The sequence below is a fragment of the Trypanosoma conorhini genome (genome assembly GCF_003719485.1).
Source record: "Trypanosoma conorhini strain 025E chromosome Unknown Tco_14.4_contig_00004, whole genome shotgun sequence".
Classification (NCBI taxonomy): Eukaryota; Euglenozoa; class Kinetoplastea; order Trypanosomatida; family Trypanosomatidae; genus Trypanosoma; species Trypanosoma conorhini.
This window is the reverse complement of record NW_021704090.1, coordinates 19,220-43,155: the sequence shown is the minus strand read 5'-3', so window position 1 is coordinate 43,155 and position 23,936 is coordinate 19,220. Positions and strand designations below refer to the sequence as shown.

Below are 23,936 nucleotides of genomic sequence, written 5' to 3'. Positions count from 1 at the left end.
TCTTTTTCCCGCCGCTTCTGTGCGAGCTTCCCACGCACTGACGTACTCTGTGGGACTGGCCCGGCAATGGCTGTAGGGTGCCCATCGATGTGTGTCTGTGCCCATTGGCTGCTGTCGACGCTTCTTTTCCTGATGCTTGGCAGTCCGCCTGCTGAAGGCCTCAAGGGCACCATGGAGGAGGCTACTCCAGGGTATGGTGAGCGGGCAACGCTGACGCCCCCGACGCTGCATGCAAGCCCCATCTTGAGTGAAGCCCGCCACCCAACGCCTACGGCGGCGTTGGGTACCTCGGCCACGCGCAAGCTCACTGTCTCCCTGTCATCCGTGTCAAACGCCCTTGTGACCCCTGTCTTCAATGGCTCCCTCTCGCCATCGTTGTCAGCGAGTCAGTCGCCGCAGCTCTCCCCTACCTGTTCGCCAACCCCGTCGCTGGAAGAGATACCAGACAACATGTACACACGAACGGAGAGTTGTGGACTTCCGGCTGTAAACAAATGTGCAGAGAATTTCTGCGACTGCATCTCGCGTGAACACTCACGGACCACCAATGAGTCGTGGTATTTTAAGAACGGGGCGTATCGCTGCCGACAATCTGCAAACACAAATTGTTACTATCATCTTTACTGTGCGAGAGAGCGAGTGTCATGCTTGTGGAGTGCTGCCATTTGGTACAAGGAGGATCCTAACGCAGTACTTGCGCTCGGTGGCTTAACGGGTTTGACTCAAGGCTCTTTCGGTGACGAGGGCTGCATAGGATTAGAAAATATATACGGCAACTTCTCTCGGCTCGCGCAAAACACGAACTACTACGATTCCATCTTTTATAGTGAGTGTGTAGACTATGTAAAGTTTATTCTGCAACGTACGGGTGGGGATATTTGTACGACAAGTATTGTTCCCATGTACGTCTGTGGGGCGTCACTTTTTCCGCTTCCGCCCACAAGACCAATTCATTATTCTCCATTAAGTAAAGGAGCTCGGCGACTTGTTATTTCAATTGTGGCAAGAATTGTAGGCAACTTCACCCCTGTGTTTGCCCCGGCGTGGAATAGAAATGATGAAAAGCACCAGCTGGGTAGAGAGTATTTGAGTCAGGCCATGTACCGCTGTTTCCAGAACGTGATTGGCATCGACGGTGTGTTCTCTATGATGCACGCAGATGATTGCCTCGTTGTCAGGTATGAGGTGGGCGTGGGGGAGGCTGATCCGTGGGTGGGTGACTTAGTGACGGCAAATGCGCTCAATCTGATGGTGCGCAACGCCTCCTGGATGGACCCCGCGCAACGCGTGATTAACAACCTCACGGATTCCGTGAATCTTAGCGCACCGATTGTGGTGTATGATGTGAACTTTGAGCCTGGGCAGGGTCAGCCGGAGGCCAAACTGTGCGATGCTGGCTGCGCGGTTGCGCTCGCGTTGGTCTTTTTCTTGACTCTCATTGCATTCATTTTTTCAGTTGTATTTTGTTGTAGACGTCCTCGGCAACTGTATACCATATTTGAACGCAACTACGATTCCGAGGAAGAGCTGGAAAACGTGACGGGCCGAAGAGAAATTAGAGACAAAAGGAAATAATTCTACGGGCGTCCTCGGTATGTGATTTACAGCGTATTTGTAGGGAAGAGAGTGTGCGAACGAAAAGTATTGGGACATCGCCAGAGCACCGTCTCCTGTCTGAAAAGGTGGCGAAGCAAAGCTCAGTTACACGGAGCCATATGTTTCTCTGGACACCCTAGTTGTGCTTGTTTTTTTTTGTTCTGTGCCTTTCTGTCTGTTGTTATTTTGCTGGTCTTTTTCGTTACCACTCGTTGCTTTGCTTTAGTGGACGTGACTGCGTGTGACGCGACCGGCTTCTGTGTGTCTATGCGTGTGTGTGTGAAGGGGTGGGTGGGTGGGTGGGTGGGGGAACTAGTGAGGGGTTGACGGGGCGGCTGACTGCTCCTTGCATGCATTTTTTCAATTGACTTTTCTCTTCCGGATTATTCATTATTTTTTTTCTGCTTGCTGTTACCTCTTCTTTTTCTGTATTTAGCGAAAGCACACGCCCTGGAGAGATTTTTTTCCCTTTGCCGGAGGGAAGGGTTGGCTCCGCCGCTGTTTGAGTCTCGTGCGGAACGCGCTTCTCTCTCTCTCTCTCGCTCTTGCTCTCGCTCTCTGTGTCATGCAGCATCCACCGTTTTGAGAGGCAACTCGCCCCCTCAAGGCAGTAAGAAGTTGGCGGGGGGATGGGATGTAAGCAGAGCGGCCTCCGGATCTCCCCGCAGGGGCTGTCGCAGGGACAGTTGGCTGTGGGGCAGAAGCCAGGCGGCGGAGCCAGCGTAAAGCCGGGGAACGGTGTAGATCCAAAAGGCGGGCATGTGGCAGGTGTAGGTGTAGGTGGTGCCGCAATTGTGGAGAGTCTGCAACGCGAGCCGTCACAGAAGAGTGAGGCGCCTTCCCGCGTGCCTCCGCCGGTGCCCCCAGACTCGTGGTATGCGCGGGAGTTGACGGAGGTGACCAGGATGTCCCCCACGGAGTTTCACATGAAACAACGGGGCAACGTTGTCTTTTCAAGCGTCTACATTCCTGTGGGGGTCTCTGAGTTGGAGCAACTTCCCGGGCGCGCCCCAGTGATGCCAGCAACACTGGAGATCGGGAAAGACCTTGTGTACGGCATGGCGTATCTCTACAACACCCCACTCTTCACGGAGCATCAGTGGCGTATGCGTGTGGCCCATTACCTGGCGGCCGTCAAGCAGGCTGGACAGGGGCAGGAGCCAGCGAGGATGCAGCGGGGTGAAGGAGAAACACAAGACGCGGGTGAAGAGCGGCGAACTGCGGCGTTAGAGGGGTGTGAGCCGCCTCGCTTAAAGGAGGTGGCGAAGTCAATTTACGGGCGACCGAGCATTAACACCTTAGTGGGCATACGCGTCTTTGTCGACGGCAACCTCGTGCCGGACTACAACCCCATGGCCAGGAGCATTCCAAACTGCACAGCCACGGTAGACACTGGCGAGGCTTTCAACAACTGGATTTGCGTCCCCATAGTACTGGTGGGGTACCTGAACAACTTTCTGCTAAGCACCATCACCTTGTACAGGTCCCTTTCGCTCAACTTTGTAGACTACATGCTGCGCCAACCCCTCGCCTCCGCTGGCGCTAGCCCCACGGAGGCCGAGCATGGCGGCTCTGACGGGGCGGAAGACCGCCGTGACGACGGTTTGAGTCGAACGTTTGAAATTAGTGTCGAGGTGGTCTATGGGTGCCTTTCCGAGCTAAACTTCTGCACGGATTATATATCAAAGGGTAAAGTACAACTTGTCATGACAAGAAAATCCCATGTAGCCTTGAAATCGTACGAGAAAAAGCTGCGCAAGTTGGTTCTTGGTAGTCCTCTCTCGCGCGAGCAGGTTGTTCCGATGGACCGATTGGAAATAGTCGCGCAGCACCATTCGTCGCGTAATTGTCTCTTTTGTAGAGCCCCGTTGCGCTACACATGCACCATATGCGGAGCACAGCTCTGCGGCACGGTCATGTGTGTTTGGCGCCCCTTTTCTGGCTATCCGAATGGGTGTTCTGTTCATAAGGCACAGGTATAAAATGTAAGGCCCCGTACTAACGCGCTTTAGGCGTGGATTTCCCTTTCTTTCTCTCTATCCCCCTCTTTTATCTGTGTGTGGAGAGAACACTTTCTTGTTCACTCGTCTCCAGCACCTTAAATAGGGGGGGGGGAAGTGTTTTTTTTTCTTTACCTCCCTCGGCCTCCTCACTGAAGATGAGGCAACACTCCTGCTCTCGTCTCATTGGAGATGAGGGACATGTGGGGTATTCGCTCAACAATGGCGTGGGATGCAGAAAAAGGATGGGCGGTACCGGAGAGGAAGGAAGGCATGTGGTGTGAAATCGCTTATGATTTATACTGCTCTCCAGTTCCAGTATCGTTGCACTCTTCTTTTTATTATTATTATTACTTGCATATGCTCACGTGCAGGTACGAGGTCTACTGAGGAGCGAGTGTAGGGCGGCTTTAAAAAATATATATATATATATATATCGTTCTCTTTGTCAGGACCGTGACATAGTATAGCCTACAGAAGGAAAGGGTAAGGAAATAGAAGTAGAGATATATGATTTCAAAGCTGTTTCGCCTGGACACGCAGCGCCGCGAGAAGCATGAAATAACCCCTCACGATATAAAAATGCTGCGGGAGATGGCTGCGACACACAACATCACCTCCGTGGAGGTTCCAAGGTATAGGGTGCGAGGGAACTTCGTGGAGTACGTGGTTGAGTGCTCCGAGAGAAACTTGACATGGCAGGTATTTCGCCGCTATCAACAATTCAAGTTGCTTGACCAGAAGCTGAAGCAGTTGTGTTCAATGGGTTCCCAGTACCACTGTGAATACGGTGTTCTCCCTGTGCTTACCGGTAGTCACTGGGCAGAAGTGACAAATCAATCTGTCGACCTTGTGGAGAAGCGTCGTCGACACCTTGAGATTTATCTCGAACAGCTGCTTGTCCCAAAGAACCTGTTTTATGTGGCTAACACAGCTCTGTACAACTTTCTCCACGACGGGGAGGTGCCGGTGCGGTCTAGGACAAATGTACTGCGTCCTCTCATCGGCTTTGCAAAACCAGAGCCATCGCAGCAGCAGCCGCAGGAGGAGAGGGGGGACGGAATTGCCGCGTCGGAGGAAGCGCCCCCGAAGCCGTTAGACACTGGCGCCGCGGTTGGTAGTGCGGGTGGCGACCCCTCCGTGCCAACTACCACAAATTGCGCCGCATCGGAGAGAGGGATCTCCAATTCCGTGGATTCGTCCATGACGAATGCCTCGAGTGGCCCTGAGGAATGTGATGACGTTCCATCGAAGGAGGAAACCGACACCGAAGACATCAACATGCCGCCGGCCTCATCTTTGTGCTTGCAGTGTAACGCCGAGTTTTCCTCCATGTTGTACCCGCACCGCTGCTTTTTGTGCAAACAACGTTTTTGTCGAAACTGTTTGCGCCATGTGGAGCTTGAGGAAGGGGCTGTCAGGGTGTGTGTGCAGTGCTACGAGAACCAGGAACGGCACAATAGGAAGATGCGGATGGGAAAGGATTCCTCGCCCACTACGCCAAGTCTGCATCCGCAAGGGGACGTTGCTGCATCGCAACCGCTACACCTTCAGGAAGGGAGTTGCTTGCGGACGGACGTTTCACTGTCTGACTTTGAGCTCGTCACAACGCTTGGCCGCGGCACCTTTGGCAAGGTTATCAAAGTCATCTTTCGTGAAGATGGCCAGGTGTACGCCATGAAAGTTTTGAATAAGTGCATCATTCACAAGCGGCGCATGGTTGACTACATTAGGGAGGAAAAGACTATTCTGGCATCGTTGCCCCCGCATCCGTACATTGTGGCATGCCACTTTGCTTTTCAGACGGATTACCACCTGTTTTTTGTCTTTGACTTCCTTCCTGGCGGGGAACTGTACTCGCGCCTCTACCCAAAATGCACGCTCTCCCCGGCGGACGTGCGCGTGATTGTCGCCGAGATCGTCTTGGCCCTGGAACAACTGCATCGCTACGACATTGTTCACCGCGACCTGAAGCCGGAGAACGTTGTGTTTGCGGCGGACGGTCATTTGAAGCTGACGGACTTTGGACTTGCACGAATGAACTTTTCCCGCCACCGTCGCTGCAGCTTCGTTGGTAGCCCGGAGTACCTCGCCCCTGAAACAATTCGGGGGGAGCGCCAGACCGCTGCGTTAGACTGGTGGAGTTTGGGGGTGATGATGTACGAGATGCTCAAGGGCGCAGCGCCGTTCCACGCGGCGAACAACAATGAGGTCTGCAGTAATGTTCTGAGCCTCGACCTCGATCTCAGCGCGCCGTGCTTTACCCCTGAGGCCGCCTCACTTATCCGGCAGCTCCTGCAACGTCAGCCGAAGCAGCGACTCAGTGATGCGGAGCAGATTAAGGCGCACCCTTACTTTGCATCTCTCAATTGGTCAGCCTTGGAGAAGAAGGCCCTCCCCCCGCCGGTGCGGCTCAACTTCGACGGCAATGACACAAAGTACTTTAAGCGGGAATTTACGGCGGAGTGGGCAGTGATACGTAAGCCGCACGAGGTGAGTCGTGCCACGTTAGATATCTTGAAAACCCGATTTAGCAACTTTGTTCATGTGCCTGATGTGGAATCTGGTGTGTCGTCGTCGTCGTCGCGTTCCTCGTGCCATTCGTCTTGCAGGAAGCCGCCATCGCACCTGCGCTCAATAAAGGAGGATGCCGACGCGGCGCCGAACGCGCAGAAAGTGTTAGGTCTCTGGCGTCTAGTGAAGGTTGAGATGGCGACAGATGACGGTAAAATTAACTACCCGTGGGGCGGCGAAGTGTGCGGCTTCCTCGCGTACTTTCCCAATGGTGTCTTTACCATGCAACTCACTCTGGCCTGTCGGCGGCACATGCGTGCGCAGTTTCCGGAGCGAGCCACCAGGGATGAACTTGTGGACATGTACAACTCCTACGTCGCAAGCTTCGGGAAGTACCAGGTGGGGGCCGAAGGTGGCACCATTGTTCACTGTCCCAGTGGTAGCCTTGCTCCAGGCCCGTCGTGGGGCCAGCAGAAGTACTTCATTGAGGTACTTGCTGGAAAAGCAGAAGGCGGTGTCGCAGTACTGAAACTTTTTACTGCACCATACAAAATTGAGGAAGAAAACTTATTAGCGAGAACTTTTTTGACGTGGGAACGTCTCGAATCATGTTAATTTTTTGTTGTTGTGATGGTCCTTGTTGTGTTTGTTATTGTTGTTATTCTCTTCATGCCAATTGTTTTTTTTTTTTGAGACGCGGGGGCGTTTTGTTGTTGTTGTTTTTTTTTCATATATTATTTCCTTGATTGTTTGTACGCATCGTTCTTTTCTTGGCTCTGTCTTGTAACTTCTTTTTTTTTATGCGTCCGTCGTGCCGGGCGATGTCACCTCTGACCGTTGATCAACGCATTCGACATCATGCCCGGACTACAGCATAAAAGTGCAGTTTGCATAAGTCACCTCACGACCTCCGAAAAAAAAAATTTCGGCGTCTGAGAAGATTTAGCAGCGTGGCATACCGCGTCTCTATAGCTAGTTACATTTGCTACCGACGGCCTTGAAAGACCACTTTTTGTTGTGATTCACGTAATTTACTGCTGTTTCTGCTCTGGGTGTATTGCTTCTTCCGTTTGTCACCGATCAAACCCATTTTTATTTACTTCTCCTCCCCCCTCATTCTCTCCTTCACTGTTGGCGCTTCTGGCTCACGCCTCTCCTCCTGTTGTGCGCCGTCCCCCCGCTCACCTGACGCGGGGAAGCAGAAAATACGAAAAGGAGGGGGAGGCGTAGTTACTCGCCGTGTGATGCGTTGTAGGTCATTGCTGTGTCTCTTGCCGGTGCGGCGACTCACCCCGCTGCGGACTGCCATAAATAGGTCTCCGTTCGGCCCCGTCGTAGTGAGTCTGCGTTGGCACTTGGAGGGGGCGCCGTCGATTGCGGTTTCTGCCTCGTCTGCCTCAAAGCCAGTCATATCAGAGGAGGATCAAAAAGTCGTGCCACGGGTGTACGCGGGCGGCCCGGCTGGTGCAACAGTCGCCTCAACTGAGCCACGTACAGAGCCGAACCATGGAGAGGGGACAGCCGCCACCGGGGCTGCTGCGGCTGGGGGTGTCAATAGTCTGGAGACGCCGGCAAGGCAGCAGCCGTCTGCAGCATCGTCGACCGCCGCGCGTTACGCCCCGTGGGAGATCCGGGCGTTGCTGTTGCCGCTTCTTCCTCTGGGTGGTGCCACTGTCCCTCTTCGCGACGTTGTCCACCTGCTTCCTGCTGCGGCCCGAGAGGAGATGCAGCGCGACGGCGGCAACCCGCTGGCCTACGTGCGACACCACTTCGCTGATGACGTGGTTGTGCGAGGGACCGAGCTCGCCCGGTGCACGGTGGATTTGGACAGCGCCGCTCCACGCGGAAGAGTGAGGCTGTCGGCACCCCCGCCGCCGCCGCCACCTGTCAATATGAGTCGGGCTGCCACACACCGCCCTTCGCAGCTCACGGGCGGTGCGAAGCCTGTTTTGGAAGTCTTGGATACGCTGGTGGAGTTTATTCCAACCTTTTTTGTGCAGCAGCAAATGGTGGCCGATCAGCTGCCATCAGAAATCACAAAGCAGTACGCTGATAGTAGTTTTATGTTTTACATCAAGCGTTTTCGCCACTACATTGACATTCGGGCACATCACGGGAACACCGAAATCCGCCTGCGTCCCGACTTTGCCCACCCAAAGCGCGGCACGGCGGACCCACTCTACACCTCCGGTTTGAGCAACAGTGACATGTTGAGCCAACTGGCGCGGGGACGCCGGCCGCCGCGAAATTCGGAGGCAAATTTAATTCATTTTATTCTGCCGAGGATCCCAAGCACGTACACGCCACTGGCTACAGTACTACAGGATGTGTCTGATATCGTCTCGCGGCATCCGTCCTTTGACCCACGTCTTGGGGTGACGGGTCTGTTTGAGAAGTACCCGGAATATTTTCAACTTGTCGATGCGAAGCTGCGTGTGCGACCGTTGCACAGCGCACCGAACTCGCTGAATGACCTCAATGCAACGACCTCGCCGCTTCCTAAGATTTACGCCAAGGTTAAGCAACTTGTGGACGACAATGCTGAGGGAAAAGACTACAACGTGGCGGCTGACAAGGTAGCGGCGGCGGTGCCAACGGGAAAATTGTATGCATTACTTACCGCCACGGAGAAGAAAGAGGTGAAGACGCAATGTCGTTCGTTTCCGCGTTTTCTGCGGCTGCACGGAGAGGAGATTGTGGTCTCTGTGGATAATATGAAGGTCTACCAATTTCGTCCCACATACGAGCGGTGCGCCGAGACGATTATGGATCAGCGTCTCACCATGAGCTCCCTTGCACCGGACGATCCAGTATTGAAGATCCCTGCCGCAATGGACGACAGCACCTCAGCGGACTGGGCTGTACGGGAGCTGTACGACGCGCTTCCACTCATGCAATGTGCCGAGCTTGACGAGGTCATGTCTCTGGTCCCACCCTCTGTCAAGAACGCCCTTCCACAAGAGCAGGCGAAGCTAGTTGAGCATCTCGCGCTTTACCCTGACTACTTCTCGACTTGGCCGTATCCGGATGACCCAAGCGTTATTGTTGTGCAGCGGGCGAAATTGGAGCCTCTTCCGATGCAGCCAGAGGACATTGCGAGAATGGTGCTGCCGATGATACCACAGGGAGGTATTGAGGTGGCACGACTTCTGCGTCGCGTCCCACTCCCGCTGCAGCGCCACTTCTACCGCCACGGGTTGAAGAAGGTGCTCGCTGAGATGAAGCAATACTTCTTGGTGGCGGGAGAAAAAGTGATGCGGGTTGGATGAGGAAGGTGGCGAGGAGTTTAGTCGTCTCGGTCGGCGCTTTGCGGTTGGGCGGCTGCCGTTGCTCACTGCCGCCCCCTGAAGCGCCAGTGTGGAGTGACGCACACACACACACACACACACACACACAGAGAGAGAGAGAGAGAGGAAGCGGACGGAGTCCGTCTTACCTTTCCTTACCTTTTTTTTGTAAATTGGTCCGAGGGAAAAGGCAGTGGAGTTAAGACTCTAAAGCAAAATTATATATACATATATATTTGTGGTAGCCTTTTCACGTGTTTTGTTTGTTCTCCTTCTTCGTCTGTGTGCGATTGCGCCAACAACCCTCCCACATTGTTCTTCTTCCGTTTATGGTTGTCCCTCACGCTCCGGCGTGTTGGGAGCAGTTGAGAGTACCTCCTCACGCTCTCAGTAGAGAGGCATTTGGCGCCCGCAGCAAGCGGGCCGTCGCCATTAGATTGTATATTTATACTATACTGTAGAGAAGCGGTAAATGTTGCGCAAAAAGGTCCTCGGCGTTGGAGCGTCATCTGCCACGATCCTTGTGCAGGACACCGCTGCAAATGGGGAGTTACGTGTGCTCAAGCGAATTAATGTTTCTTTGTGGAAACCGGCGGATGTAATGGAAACGCACGAGATGTACAAGGCCCTTCTGACAGCACAAATTTCTTCCATGGTTGAATTACACACTGTGATGCTGCAAGGCTCTTTTCTGAACACTGTCACCACTTACTACGCCAGGGGTGACTTAGAGGCTTACTTAGAGGATGGGCCTAAAAGCCCGTTTGACGAGGCCACGGTGTTGCGGTGGTTGCTGGCCATTGCAAGGGCCGTACAACAGGTCCAGCACCTCAAGGATGGTTGTTTTTACGGCCTCTCTCTGAATCGCATCTTTTTTGCGGACGATGCACCGGGAATCCGCGTGGGGCTGCCAATGCCACGTTCGTCGTACTTCAAGTGGCTGTCGGACCGCGAGGCCCTTGGGGTGGCGGTGGAGCGCGAGTACCCGCCAGAGGTGGTGCATGAGCAGAGGTACGTGGCAAAGGTGAGTGATGTCTGGCACCTTGGCCTCGTTGCAATGAAGATGCTTAGTGCGCACACGAGTTACTTTTCCCGCTCCACCGAGCTCCGCTCTGTCATTGCCGACATGATGGAGCCGAGTCCAGGGCGGCGCCTCACGATCGCGGAGGTGGTGCGGGATCTGACGGAGTTGATAGATGGGCGCTCTGTGCCGCGGTTGCCCAATACGCTGGTGGGCCCAACCTCCACTATGCGCTTTACCGCACCGATGGCGTGCGGCGTGACGGCCCAGGCCACGGCACCCTCAACCGACAGCTCCACCGCCGATGAGGCAAACGGGAAAAACGGCAACAACGTTAGTTATGAATTCCCCGCGCATCACGAAACGGCGCACACGCCCAACACAATAGTACGCGGGGCACGGGCGAGGTTGCCCCCAGACTGGCACCGCCGCGCAATGGAGCAGGTGGAGGAGCTGCAACGTCTCAACGCAAGTTCCCCTGGTAGGTCCAGGGGTTGTTCCCCACTGTCGCGACAGAGTCGATCGTTCTCGACAGGAACGGGGCTGTCCCGCCCACATAGCGTAAGGAATACGGCGGCAACGCCCCCCACTTCGCGAATGGTAAAAACACCCAGTCGTTCTGCTGAGCGGAACCCAAGGGACTCCTTTGACAGCGCGGCAAAGGGGCGTAGAACTGCCACAGACATGGTCCAAGATCTGCTCAAAGAGCAGGAGGAGGAGCATCGAAGGCGAGAGGCGTTCCTGCAAGTACAAAAGGAAAAACGATGGAAGCAGCAGGAGAAGGAGCGCCAGGCGCTGAATGTTCACCAGAACCACGCGGACAAGATGAAAAAAATCCGCTCTAAACTAGACGATGAGACGAAACATGACATTCGTAAACACATTAAGCATTGGAGAGAACAACGTGCCCTTTCAGCCGATGAGAGCATCACTGTTAGCAAGGGAGGCGGCGTCTCTGTCTTTGTCCCAAAGCATGGACCACCGCCGGCGGTAGCAGTCGCAGGGACTAAAAAACAAGAGAGGGAACTTGCCACAACAGCGTCACTGGACTCGGAAGAACCCAAAGCAATAGTGTTCATCCCGCTCTGTAACTTGTCGCGACGACCCGCAAGTGTTCCAGTTGGCTCACGTTCGTCGCCACCGAGAGTGTGCCCGTCACGCTGCGCTGCCGTTTATCTCAAATCTGGAGTTAGCCCGAGTACTCCCAGGACGCGCGCCAAGTTAGTTTCCACGCCCCCCGCGATGGGACTCGCGCGAAGGTCAAATGAAATTCTTTCCATTTCGTCTCCAAGCTTGACCAACTGCGAGTCCTTAAGTTTTCCTCCAGGGAACGAGATGGTTGGCACGCCACCCCAGTTGCTGAGCTCGGCGGGCCTGTTCGATTCGCCTTTGGCAAGAAGAGGCGGCGAGGTTGATCAGTGTGCCTCAACGAACGGTGGAGGGCCCAGGGAGGGCAGCGTTCTTCCCTCACTTGAGGTTTCCGTCACAAACCTCAAAGACGCACTCGGTACATTGCTGGCCAATCACCACAGGTATGTAGAAGTCATGGATGTTGTGAACGCCTTTGTAATGCGGTCTGAAGCCGACCGCTGCAACCCACGCCTCAATGTTGTTTTTATGAGCACCCTCCGCAGTCTTCTGAACGATGAACAACGCTTTCTTGCTGCAGCGCCGTTATGTGCGCAGTTGATGGCGTTGCAGAGTCTCTTGAAAGGACCAGCCCTCGTAAAGAAGAGGGATTCCCGTGCGAGTGGAAAGAATGCGCAACGATGAGTGAGGTTTTATTTTTGTTTCATTCTTTCTGCTCGTCAGTAGGAGGGTATCAGATGCGAAGGCATATGCCCAAAACACGGCAAAAATAAAAACAAGCAAAAAAAGTAAAATGAAAAAAAAAAGACAGAAATAAGTCAGTGAAAAAAAAAGGTCAAAGGAAGTAATCGATTCACTACACCCCATTTTGCGGCGGAGAGTATACTTTTTTGGTTGTGTGTGTGTGTGTTTATTGGAGGCTAATCTTCTTCATTCAGCGAGAGGGTCAGGTGTGGCTCCCTTCCACCCACTCGACGGTTTTGCTTCTCTGTAATCACCCCCTTGCCCTCTACTTTTTCCTCCTCCTTCAGTAAGACATATGTGTGTGTCTCCATTGTGTATGTGCAATGTGTCAAAAACGCCGTGGCGGTGGCGGTTTCAGAGCTGATGTCTCTGCAAGTCGTCGAAGTTGGCGTGTTTGTGTATACATTTTCACCTTTGATGATGATGATTATGATGTGTGGGTGTGGGTGTTCCGTTGCTTTTCTTCTTGTCTGTGCTATGAAGTCTCCCTGGAAGGAATTGAAGCGAAAAAATTATGGGCGACAGAAGGAGAGTGGTCTATTCAAATACTTTCTCTTCTGCTCTGCAGTGGACCACGCATCTCTGCACACGCGCACACACACACACACATATATATATACCTCTATGATCGAATATCTTTATTCTACAGCTACTGCTCTTCTCAGCAAAATCAAAAAGAAAAGGGGGATAGATCCCGCGGCGTTTTCTTCCCACTGCATTTTTTTCTTGTTTTCGTAATCAGCGAAGCGGGACGGGTGATGTTATTTAATACCATCCCTCGAATTGCTTATTCCTTTCTTTTTATTGCGCTCTCCCAGCATAACTGTTTACTGCTATTGGTGCTCCCACGCGGAGGAGTTCGGTGGACGCGGGGGGTGAGGAGGGTCTCAAAGACAGACATTTCGCGCGTTATTAACGAGGGTCCAGTGATCGTAAAACTTCTTTTGGCTTCATCTGCTTATTACTGTATGTGGGTCTGCGGGATATCCCCACCCTGGAGTGGGGAATGCCGGAGGCATTTAAGCAAACTGTGATCTTTGACCGCGGCGTCCCGTTTCTCTACTGGAAAGGGATAGAAGTCCTGAGCCAGGCGCATATTCCAATTGTTCCTCTGCGAAGAGGCTCTACGTGATATTTTGTTTATGGCTTCGCCTGTTGTACGTCCCTACCTTTGTTTATTTGAATCATCATGTTGTCTCTCTGCCCCGGCCGCTGCCGCACCATATTTATTCCCTCTTCCCGTTGAGGCCAACTTTGAAAGATGAAGGGAAGCCGTCAAATGCGGAGCGACAACGCCCCTCCCAGCGGCAGCTGCCACCTGAGTGAGGTCCAGCAGCAGTCCGCCACGGCACTAAAGGAATCCATGCAGAAGGGCCGTTTTGTGGCGTACTACACGCATCCATACCGTCTGCCACTCAGTCAGAGTGCGGCAGTGCGGGCGCCTGAAAAGTTGCCGCGTGATGAGGCGACGATCGCGCCAGGGGACTTTTCGTTTCTCCCTTACCCCACGTATTGTGGCTTGACAACTGTTGACAAGGTGCTCTACAAGCATTGTTTGAGCCTTGATATTCCTTCGTAATGTGTTTCCCTCAATTGGAACCGCTGAGGCGCAAACAGTGTGTGCGTGACGCAACAATAAGTTCATGTGAGTGAGAGTGAGAGTGCGTCAGTGAGACAGATGGAAAAAAAGAGCAGCTGCAGCCATCGTCGTAGAGGTTTCCGTCCCGTTCTATTTCTTTCTCTTAACCCCACCTCTTGCACAAGTAAGGAGTGGACTATAGTGATAGTGGCAGCGTGGTTGGGGTGGGTGAAACCAACGAGGGGCGTAACATCACATAGTAAAGAGAAAGAAAAACAAGCAAAGAGGGGGCCTATTTTTTTTCTTTGTCTGCGTGGGCGCTTTGACGCATGACACGGAAGGTGGAAAATGGGGGCGTGGCGGCCAATGGATTCGGAGGTGATCGTGTACCCAACCTCACGCCGCACCGTGAGGTTGAAGTCACTGTGTATGACAAACTGCTCAACGAGGTGCGTGCATTCCGCTGTGATCAACAGCTATTGGAGAAGTCGATGGTGTACTTTGTGCCCATTATACGGCGCTACCTCGAGGAAGAGGCTGAGGAGGAACGAAGGAGGCGGCCTTGTGCGGATGGCGAAAGGAGTGGTGATATGACTGGTGCCTCTTCTCCCGCTACAACGAAAATGACGAGTAGCGGCGGGACGGAGGCGTCCGTGGACAGGGCTGGGACGAGTGATGGGAAGGGGTATGACGATGTGGGGCACTCCTCGCGACGGAGGTGGACAAGTCCGCCACCTCCTATCCCCCTCCGCGTAAACTGCGACCTGAGTATCTTTTCCTGGTTGATGTCGTATGTGGAAGGGAAAAGGCGTCCATTCACGCCAGAGAACGTCGTGTCGATTGCCTTGTCCTCAAACTTTCTACTAATGACGCAACTCGTCGATTTACCCCTTCAATACATCAAGGAAAACCTTGTGCAGGTGATGCTCTCTGGAGTCAGCATGGAATGCTTGACAGGGGAACTTTTGGCGCGGCTTTGTAGTATGCTTTCGGAGGGCGATCTCGCACGGGCCTTTTTAAAATTTTTTGAGTGGCGGGCCGAGTACTCTGCAAATAGGCGCTTTTTGACGGCACTGCTTCGTCATGTTGTTTGCGACCGTCTTGGAGAACGACGGGCAAGTGGCTTGCACTGGTGTCAATACTGTGGGGTTCTATTTGACCAACATGAGCTCCAGCGTCTGGAGCGGAGTGCCAAAAACGTGAAGCCGGCATTCTGTCCGCGGCTCCGAGAGAACTCGATTGGCACCCGTGGTGAGATTCTCGCAACCCATGTGGCTTCAAAGTGCCCTGCCGACCTTGCATTCCCTTCAATTTCCTGGAGTGATGAGCACGTGGAACGTTGGGCGTGGCGTATTATTGGGGCACTGTACTTTTTTGTGTGTCGACGGTGCAAACATTTTGTGCCGCTCATAGAGACCATGAGCCACGGGTGTTCTGGAGGATTGGCAAATTTTTCCTGCGTCGAGGGTGGCAACCGCTCCGACGCCGACGCACTTCTTGCTTGGTACGCCGTTTCTAGGGAACTTTACGCGGGTGGTTTGACCCCTATGCACTCTCACCAGAGAGATGTACAAAGTGAAGTGCTCCTGACGCTCGCCCCCTCGGGGGAGTGGACCTGCGATGACGGGAGCGACCCCGCCGTGCCGGGGCTGTGGTGCACGCACCCCATCGCCGTGGAGAGGTCCGTCAGCACGAAGGGAATCGTGAACCTCGACACGCAGAACGGTGTCGAGCGATGGCTGGTGCTGGAGCTGCAGCAAATGATGGAAGAGTTTAGTGGAGGGGGGGAACCCAACGTCTACGGTGGCGATGCGCAGACGCCACCACTGCCACCACCAGCGCTAGTTACCGGCCTTGCCTGGCAACCACCGACCAAGCCGGGCGACCGGGGCATAGAATACATGGCAGCAACAACTGCATCCAAGCGCTCATCGTATCGTGACAATAGGGGCGAGGGTCGTGGTGGGTTAACTTCTGGAAATGACGCTGTGTCTAGGCGGAAGGATGTGGCATGCAATAACAGCATACAGCGTGCGAACGCTACAACTGGTGGTGCACAGCTGGCCTACGACCCAAACAAGGCATTGGTCAGCTCTCCTTTGAGCACCTTTCGCATAAAGTCGGCACAAACCTCGAGGCTATCTTTGCGAAATCTAAAGGCGACTGATTCCTCGTTTAGAAAAAACAGCCTCCTTAACCCACAGAATTGCCGATGATATAATTATTATACTTATTACGCCCGAAGCCACATTACCACCGCATGTATATTACTTTAATTATGCCGGTACCTATTGGAGTGTTCCCATGTTTCCTCTTCTGTAGGTGGCACCATTCACGAGGAGATGCGTCTGCTTCCACGCACCTTTATTCCTTCTTCTCCCCCCCCTCCCTTCCCTCCGTTTTTCTTTATATGTTTTTCGTCCGCCTATGCCTCTTCTTATGCCAGTGTGAAACGACGGGGAATGAAGCCCCCGGCACGGAGTCCTTTTCCGAGCGGTGAGAGGGCGTGGATTTGGGCCGTAGATCCGGCGAGGCTGCACGCTGTCGACTTCCTTGCATACCGATTGGGCCTTTTTCAGCCGCCCTCTGAAGCTGGCCGCAGTGGGGCTGCAACGCCGACAAGGTCAAGGAGCCATCGACTAAATGAGCTTGCAGAGCTCTCGTCGGGTCCTACCCCTTGCCCCATTTTTGTGAAGAAGCAACGGGTCCCGAGTGGGGAAATACATTCCTTTTCGTCCCTTGACACGATGAAGCGCATGCTGCGAAAGTGGCAGGGGCAACAGCGGAAGCTTGCACGGCAAGAGGAGGAAGTGGCGATCAGGCAGGAATCAGAAGTGGCCGCCACGATGCGTCACCCAGAGTCTCTCTTTGACGACGAGGAGGCTGTGTTGTTTCGTTTCGGTATGGGCAGATTTGCGTCTCCCACTGCCCCAGCCTTCTCAGGGCTCTTCCGGCAGCATTGGAGGGATTTTTTTGTGACGGAAATGGTGACAGACGCTGTCGGAGCGGCAGTGGCCATCTCTCGCGAGCCGGATTGGTCCATACCCGCCTTGCCACCCTCGCTGCTTAACCCCGCCGAAACACGTGAGGAGGGTGACGTTGCTGCAAAGCCGCATACTAATCATGCGAATGGCGCTCAGAATGAATCTGGGCCCTCCTCGTCCTTCTTTGCAGTGGACGTGGAGGGGCGGGTGGCGGAGCTTCTCAAGGACAACGGCAGTGATGAAAATCATTTGAGCTCCACGGAGACGGATGCTTCTCATGAAAAAAACGATGGCGGGACTGGCAAAAAGAGTTTCTACCTCCAGTGCTTCCTCCATAAGCAGCACATCGCCCACAGTGTGGCGCTGGCCAATATCGCGCAGACGCTTCGCATGCATCCCTCTGGTGTTTCCGTCGCCGGCATCAAGGACTACATTGGGGACACCATACAACGAGTACGGCTGGAAAACATTACGCCGGCGGCGGCGTTGGAGGCAAATCGTTTTTTTCGCATGAAAAAATGGTCCATGTCGTTGTCTAACTTTTCTTACCAGACAGAACAACTAGTGCCGGGGCGATTGTTTGGCAACCACTTTAGGATTGTCTTGAGAGGTGTGACTGCCCCACGGGAGGACGTGGAACGCGCACTCCATGACTTTGAGCTGAATGGGTTCCCAAACTATTACGGGTGTCAACGCTTCTCGTGGTTTGGCGGCAAAAACGACGCCGCCTTCGCGCTGCTTCACCACAATTGGCTCGTGTTTGCCTTTCGTTTTCTTGGGTACACGAGTCGTGAGTTGACACTGCGTGAGCTGCTACAACGTGAGAAGAAGTACCCGAACCCCCTGCAGGATGAGTACCGCCGCAATGTCGTACGTCGTCTAAGGCGCATTGCCACGGAACCAACAGAGTTGGATGCGGCGCCGTTCCTTTCCTGTCCTCCACTTGGTGTCCCACCGACGTCTGCGGATGGCGGCCCTATTAGTAAAAAACAGGAGCTCATTATCTTGCAACTTCGCGGCGCCTTCCTAGACTTAAGCGCGAGAGACCGCCGCCTAACAGCGCAGCGGCTGAGCAGCTACCTGTGGAACCAAGTTCTAACGCTTCGACTTCATCACTTTGGTTTAGATGTTTTGGTGGGAGACATAGTCCTGCCAGAAACCTTTCGACGTTTGGCGGCACTGCCGGTAGATCGCGCGGATTGCTACCGTGATGGCATACGCTTCATCACAGACGAGGCGGATAAAGCGAACTACACCGTTGCGGACGTCATGCACCCTGGATTCTCCTTTAATGGCATTCAGCGTCCCATGAACGCCGTTGGGGAGTATTATCTTCAAGTCTGCGACAAGTATCATTTGGATTGGCATGCAAATCATACCAAAACGGGGATTCGTGATTTTCTTGAGCCACCGCGATCTATCATTCGAAAACCCCTAAATTTGCGACACGAATATAATAAAGCCGAGTCAACGCTAACGCTAGAGTTTGCCCTAGAACGCGGGAGTTACGCCAATGTCGCCATCAGTGAGCTCATGAAACTGCTTCGCTGCGCTGGGTCAGAAGAAATTCTCCTTCTCCCTGCCCCAGCGAGCTTGTGGGATTTGGGAAATCGTGACCCTGGCTATGTGACATCCATGCAGGACATCTACAGTGGCTTTGAGGATGGTCTTGGCTTCGTGGCGGACCAGCACGAGGTGCCCTTGGTGGGGGAGGGGAAACTGTGGGACTACGAAGGTCCACTCTTTCTGCCAGAAAGCGAGGACCCTGTGAAGAAAGCCTACCGGTGGGGTGAACAGCACCTTCTGCGAAACATGGCGCGACGTGCGCGGGATGAGGAGGCGATGAAGACGCGCCTCTTTGAAAAGCCTCTGGCAAGGACGCTCAAGGACGGGGAGGTAGAGCAGTACGCTGGGCACACCGTTCCCATGTCACCCAACAGCAAGGCAAAGCGGGTGTTTTTTAACGTTCTGCGTCGACAGCGACGGTTTCCTTGTGCACCAAAGACGGTGCCGCGTGTCAAGCGTGGAGCGGAGGTGCATAGCCGCGATTCTTTGCAAGTGCCCTTCAAAACTATCAACAGGAACACGTGGAATGTTACATGGTGAAGAAGGATTCCAATTTGGCCGCAATGTGTAAGGATGTAGGTGCGAAAGTGGGAGAAGGACGAAGCAAGAAAAAAAATGCACGAAAGGAACACCCAAAGGATGCTAATGGGGCTTTCGGGATCTTCGGCGTGTGATTTCACCTAGTTGAATTGGGGAACGGAGATCTAGCAGCGATGGTGATGGGGGGAATTTTAGAATGGTCTTTTAAAGTTGCATTAGGATAACGCTCTCATTGCCTTCTTTGGTTTTCGATTCTTTATTTCTTATTCTTTTTTGTTGTTGTTGTTTTTTGCTTTCGCTCACTCTCCGCAAACTTTTGTTGGGTAACACGGCTTCGTCAGATAAAGGGAACGCGAAGGGCAGACACAGCAGGGCAAATCCTTGATCTTATTGCCGCACCTGCCTCTCATGTTCCGCGCTCACGCTGAACACACAGGGCGGTCGCCTAAACTTGATGCTCCGCCGTACGACCCTTCCTTGTGGGAGGGAAAAGACTGCGCATTTATCACCACCTTGAGGGATGTCTATTATAGGCAAGAACGGATGGAGCGTCAGCTGCGCATGGAGACGTCTGTAGTTGGTGGGGCTGCTCTCCCAGTTCCCGCCGCCTCACATACTCAATTGGCCACTAGGCCATCTTCTTGGTGGGGGAAGCTCTTGGATAGCCTCTTCCCGCGGTACTATGCACAGCAGGCACTAGCCAATCTTGGCTTTGGCCAAATGAGCAATGATGAGCTCGTGAACCGCATGCATTTTGCTCTTCAGGCCGGAGATACAGACATCTCTGCCCTCATTGCAAAGGAGCTGGCCCGACGTAGAGCATGCTTGTATGAGGAAGATACTGTTACGCGTAGCACCGGAAGAAATACGCTCCCTACGGGAGTTAGTACCGGTACTGAATCCAGGATCCGGACCAAGCTCACTGGTGGCTTTGGTGGGCGCGTGAGTAGTGGTACGGCACCACACAGCGGCACTCGCCCCTCTACAGATTCTTCTTTTGTAGTGCCAGAAGTTTTGTTTCAAACGCGTCCGCGTGGTGGTGACAGTGGTGAAAATGTGCTGCGTTTTTAAATGGAATGCGATTGGTGTGATAGATGGAGTCATGCTTCTGCTTCTGCTCCTGCTCCTTTTTTTTTTCGTTCAACGTGTGCATTGACGGTTTTAAGTGGGAGTGAGCCCATTGCCATCTCCTGGATGACGGACAGTAATTTTATTTTTCATTGTCCCAGCTCCTCCTCTGGTTTTGTTTCTCTCATGTTATGTCTGATGCCGCTCCACATCTCTGACGCGAGTATATACGCGGGGCGAATGTGACCTCTGCCGGTGGTGGAAACTTTTCTTTTTTGTGTGCCTGCTTTTGTTGCTCTGCATGGGGACTTTGAAGGGGGGTGGGGGTGGGGAAGAGGAGGACTCGCGGGGGAGGCGGACGGCGAGGGTTTTTTGTTTGCTCTTGCATCGTCGTCCTCCGTTGTTTCTACACAAATGCCGCAGGCTGCGCACACTCCGTCGGACGCGGCGTATGACATGCCCTTCGAGCCTTATCCCGTGCAGAGGGACATGATGCAGGCAATTACCACTTGCCTGCAATCGTCCTCCCCGGTCATTCCCGTGGCGGCGGTTGAAGTTCCCACCGGCTGCGGCAAGACACTGGCACTCTTGTCCAGCGTACTGCGCTATCAGGCCACACTGGAGCTACTCGCCCCCCATGAATTGGAGGAATACATGCGGAAGCGACGATGGAAACCCCCAGCGCCGCCGCCGCCGCCGCCATCTTTGCTGAATGGAGAGAGCCTGGCGAGAAATGGGAGCTGCATCAGTGACGACGCAGTGAATAGTGAAGAGCAGTGGGGAGTGCCACATGAATTTTTTAAACAGTTTCGCACAAAACATAGTAAGCGTCTTCGTGTTGAGATGGATGGAACACCGTGGAAGCTTCGCCAACAGCATGAAACTCCCTGCTGCACTGTGTTCTACGTGACACGAACCCACTCTCAAGTGCGTCAGACCATTGGTGAATTGCGGAAACTGCGTAATCTGCATCGTCTTAAAATGAACGTTCTGGGTAGTCGAGAACGGTACTGCATTAATAGCACCGTTTTGAAGGCTCGAGCAAACAAGACACTGCCGGTTGAGGGAAATAACTTGGGTGAAGTTTGCGACAAACTTGTTTCCCTTGGTCAGTGTGAGGCTGTGCATAATTACGGACTTCTTGGCAGCCGAGCCATCAGTTATCCGCTCTGTCAGGGGCGCACGGAGAAGGTGTGGGACATGGAGGACTTGGTCGCTGAGGGGGTGGCGACTCAGAGCTGTCCGTACTATGCCGCTAGAGATCTTGTCTTCTTTGCGTGTGTCAACTTCGCCACGTACCAATATCTCCTGGACCCACTTATTCGCCATGAATGCAAGATGGAGGCGGCATTAAAGAATCACTCCATTGTTATTATTGATGAGGCACACAATGTACCGTCAGTTTGCCAAGACGCACTCTCATTGGAGGTAACGCTTGATGACCTGCGTCTTGTTGTGAGTGAAATCGAACCACTTGTAACTCTGTCTGCGTCAATGCCAACACTAAGTTATCCTCGCGAGTTTAAATTGACACACTGGACGTTGGCCCAGCTCTTTGCCCTTCTTTACGATGTGTTCCATGCCATTGTGAAGTTTGTGGAGAGGCAGGAGTGGAGTGCTGAAAACGCCCACCAAGCATCCCAGCGACGGTTCACCGAGGAAGCGGACGAGGATGACAGGCACCGAGGTCCGACATTGTCTGGCGAGGCTCTTGCTAATATCATACAGCATTGTATTCTTGACCATATCCCCTTCGCCTTGAAAACTGGGGGTGTGAATAATAGAGGGACCTCCAACTGTTTATCGAACGCCACGATGGATTCTACAGCCATGTTCCGTCAGGTGTACGGTATTGTCATGTCCTTGGGGGTAACATTTAATCCGTTTCAGTTTTCCGTTTTCAGCTTGTCCATAATGAAGCGGTGGCTTTTGGTGATACGTTTCATGCTGCAGAAACCATCGGCCTTTGCGGTGAGCATTCGCGACGCCGCCTTAGATGCAGTGTCGCAGGAACGAGTGATGGGGCGAGGTCCAGCGCTGCGGAGGAGTGTGGGCTTTCGCTGCTTAGATGGCAGTCTTGCCTTTCGCCACCTTCTGGCGGCTACCCATCGTGTAGTGTTGGCGTCTGGGACAATTGCGCCATTTCACCAGCTTGGTCGTGAGCTTGGAATTTCGCTTTCCAACATGTTGACCTATGAGGGGTCACACATAGTGGGCGTACACCAGTACCGCTTAGCCGCACTCACACACACGGTTGATGCTTCTCGACTGCATTGTAACTATGCAAATTTTAGAGACACTTCCTTCATTGACCGTCTAGTGTCCGTCGTCGTTGCACTCATTGGGCAAGTAAGGCGGGGTGGAGTGCTTGTGTTCTTGCCGAACTATGGAGTTATGCAGTTGGTGGGATCAAGACTCTCTTCCCACCTTCGTGGCGGAGCTGGACAACAAACGCGGGTATTTACAGAGCCCAAGGAAGCAATGGAATTTCCTTCCATGTTGGACGCATTCCGCGCAGAGGCGAGTTGTGGCGCGGCCGTTCTCGTCTCCGTCTATCGTGCGAAGGTGGGCGAGGGGATGGACTTCGCGGACAACATGACCCGGCTTGTTGTCTGTGTGGGCATTCCCCTCCGGCCACTCAAGTCTTGGACGGTTGCGGCGCAGCGGCGGTACAGTGGCGAGGAATGGTACATTATTGACGCCATACGTGCAGTGAACCAAGCGCTGGGACGTTGTCTTCGCAATGGTCGTGACTTCGGCGCGATGGTGCTGTTGGATGACCGATTTGAGCAGGAGGCTTTTCAAAACCGCCTCCCAAAGTGGTGTGCTGGCAGTTTACAGGTGCACCACACACCTGCGTCCGTGGTGGAGGAGCTTGCCGCCTTCTTTCGTCTCATGACTGTGCCAACTGCCGCGGAGAGAACACGGGCCCAGCAACGAGAGCAACAAAAGGAAGGAGCAGGAGGCTGTTGCACAGGAAAATTGCCGGTGGCTAATCCATCTCATTCTGTGGCACAGGTTGACCACGCACCCCGGGAGTTGCCTTCGTCTGGGGCGAATAAACAGCATTCACAGGTGGCAGCGCTGCTTCCTTTCTTTCTTGCTGCAACGAAAAAACGGCCTCGGATCACCACATGCACGCATGAGTGGAGCTGCACCGCGGTGAAGCTTTTGTACGAAGGTCATGACACAGTAGAAGAGGTGGCTGCCGCGGAACTTCGTGACACTTTGCACCTACTCGAAAAGGAGTATCTGAAGTCACCTGTTAAAAAGTAGAAGTCTGCAATTGCTATGGAGGGCATATCCTATGCGTGTGTGTGAGAGAGAGAGCGATAGAAGGAGTTGGGGAGGAGGGTTTCTGGGGCGCGAAAGTGAAGTACTCCCCGCCTGGGGCAGGAGGAGAAGTAGGCGACGGGAGAGGATAGTGGTGAGATTTTCACGAGTGCCTTGTTTGATTGCCCTTTCAGCTGTGTCCGGGGAAGTAAGCATGGATATATATATATATATATATATATATATGTATATGTATATATATATAAGCAAATACGTATGACTGGTTTCACTCTCGCTTTCCCCTCCCACAGAACAAGAAGGAGAGTGAAGGATTGAAGCGGAGGAATAAAAAGATCGGGAGGTGTGGAGCGAGGCTCATGGAATGGATTCCATGTGAAGAGCAGGCGGGGAGGTTGGGCTTTCGCGAAGGCCACTGTGCGACATGTCTGTTAGATCCAGCAACCGGAGAGGAGTGGGTAATGTGCGTTGGCGGTTATTGCGAAGGGGAACGCGATGGAAGCGCCATGGTAAGCAAAGTCTCTCAGCTGCCGGTCCTTTGCTGGATAACCGTTGCCGACCACCTACCCTGCTTAGAGTGCGACGGCGCATCCTTGACGCGGGTTGGGAACGCCCCTGCGGCGTACATGTTTGGTGGGCTAGATGCGGACATGAATC

The 23,936-nt window shown here is 53.5% G+C and overlaps 10 protein-coding genes across 10 annotated transcripts, besides 11 other annotated features; all 10 read left to right on the top strand.

Moving 5' to 3' along the window:
* Positions 1-66: 66 nt before the first annotated feature.
* Positions 67-1,575, top strand: Tco025E_00244 (uncharacterized protein; the record flags this gene model as incomplete). The annotated part of the gene is made up of 1 exon (XM_029367189.1): positions 67-1,575. The coding sequence occupies one exon, from the start codon at positions 67-69 to the stop codon at positions 1,573-1,575; it is 1,509 nt and encodes a 502-aa protein (XP_029232714.1).
* Positions 1,576-1,854: 279 nt separating this feature from the next.
* Positions 1,855-1,904: a microsatellite.
* A 213-nt stretch (positions 1,905-2,117) lies between these two features.
* Positions 2,118-2,156: a microsatellite.
* Positions 2,157-2,225: 69 nt separating this feature from the next.
* Positions 2,226-3,578, top strand: Tco025E_00243 (uncharacterized protein; the record flags this gene model as incomplete). The annotated part of the gene is made up of 1 exon (XM_029367188.1): positions 2,226-3,578. One exon carries the CDS (start codon positions 2,226-2,228, stop codon positions 3,576-3,578), a length of 1,353 nt encoding a protein of 450 aa, XP_029232713.1.
* Positions 3,579-4,013: 435 nt separating this feature from the next.
* Positions 4,014-4,033: a microsatellite.
* Positions 4,034-4,106: 73 nt separating this feature from the next.
* On the top strand, positions 4,107-6,725 carry Tco025E_00242 (zinc finger protein kinase; the record flags this gene model as incomplete). Its single annotated transcript, XM_029367187.1, has 1 exon — positions 4,107-6,725. One exon carries the CDS (start codon positions 4,107-4,109, stop codon positions 6,723-6,725), a length of 2,619 nt encoding a protein of 872 aa, XP_029232712.1.
* A 1-nt stretch (position 6,726) lies between these two features.
* Positions 6,727-6,773: a microsatellite.
* Positions 6,774-7,354: 581 nt separating this feature from the next.
* Positions 7,355-9,379, top strand: Tco025E_00241 (uncharacterized protein; the record flags this gene model as incomplete). Its single annotated transcript, XM_029367186.1, has 1 exon — positions 7,355-9,379. One exon carries the CDS (start codon positions 7,355-7,357, stop codon positions 9,377-9,379), a length of 2,025 nt encoding a protein of 674 aa, XP_029232711.1.
* A 99-nt stretch (positions 9,380-9,478) lies between these two features.
* Positions 9,479-9,506: a microsatellite.
* Positions 9,507-9,523: a microsatellite.
* A 346-nt stretch (positions 9,524-9,869) lies between these two features.
* On the top strand, positions 9,870-12,191 carry Tco025E_00240 (putative serine/threonine protein kinase; the record flags this gene model as incomplete). Its single annotated transcript, XM_029367185.1, has 1 exon — positions 9,870-12,191. The coding sequence occupies one exon, from the start codon at positions 9,870-9,872 to the stop codon at positions 12,189-12,191; it is 2,322 nt and encodes a 773-aa protein (XP_029232710.1).
* Positions 12,192-12,666: 475 nt separating this feature from the next.
* Positions 12,667-12,686: a microsatellite.
* A 150-nt stretch (positions 12,687-12,836) lies between these two features.
* Positions 12,837-12,860: a microsatellite.
* Positions 12,861-13,530: 670 nt separating this feature from the next.
* Positions 13,531-13,830, top strand: Tco025E_00239 (uncharacterized protein; the record flags this gene model as incomplete). Its single annotated transcript, XM_029367184.1, has 1 exon — positions 13,531-13,830. The coding sequence occupies one exon, from the start codon at positions 13,531-13,533 to the stop codon at positions 13,828-13,830; it is 300 nt and encodes a 99-aa protein (XP_029232709.1).
* A 66-nt stretch (positions 13,831-13,896) lies between these two features.
* Positions 13,897-13,925: a microsatellite.
* Positions 13,926-14,159: 234 nt separating this feature from the next.
* Tco025E_00238 (DUF3342 domain containing protein) lies at positions 14,160-16,046 on the top strand (the record flags this gene model as incomplete). The annotated part of the gene is made up of 1 exon (XM_029367183.1): positions 14,160-16,046. The coding sequence occupies one exon, from the start codon at positions 14,160-14,162 to the stop codon at positions 16,044-16,046; it is 1,887 nt and encodes a 628-aa protein (XP_029232708.1).
* Positions 16,047-16,292: 246 nt separating this feature from the next.
* Tco025E_00237 (putative tRNA pseudouridine synthase) lies at positions 16,293-18,920 on the top strand (the record flags this gene model as incomplete). Its single annotated transcript, XM_029367182.1, has 1 exon — positions 16,293-18,920. The coding sequence occupies one exon, from the start codon at positions 16,293-16,295 to the stop codon at positions 18,918-18,920; it is 2,628 nt and encodes an 875-aa protein (XP_029232707.1).
* Positions 18,921-19,157: 237 nt separating this feature from the next.
* Positions 19,158-19,211: a sequence feature (A-rich).
* A 117-nt stretch (positions 19,212-19,328) lies between these two features.
* Positions 19,329-19,991, top strand: Tco025E_00236 (uncharacterized protein; the record flags this gene model as incomplete). The annotated part of the gene is made up of 1 exon (XM_029367181.1): positions 19,329-19,991. The coding sequence occupies one exon, from the start codon at positions 19,329-19,331 to the stop codon at positions 19,989-19,991; it is 663 nt and encodes a 220-aa protein (XP_029232706.1).
* A 411-nt stretch (positions 19,992-20,402) lies between these two features.
* Tco025E_00235 (helicase-like protein) lies at positions 20,403-23,264 on the top strand (the record flags this gene model as incomplete). The annotated part of the gene is made up of 1 exon (XM_029367180.1): positions 20,403-23,264. The coding sequence occupies one exon, from the start codon at positions 20,403-20,405 to the stop codon at positions 23,262-23,264; it is 2,862 nt and encodes a 953-aa protein (XP_029232705.1).
* Positions 23,265-23,479: 215 nt separating this feature from the next.
* Positions 23,480-23,526: a microsatellite.
* Between the last annotated feature and the right edge of the window lie 410 nt (positions 23,527-23,936).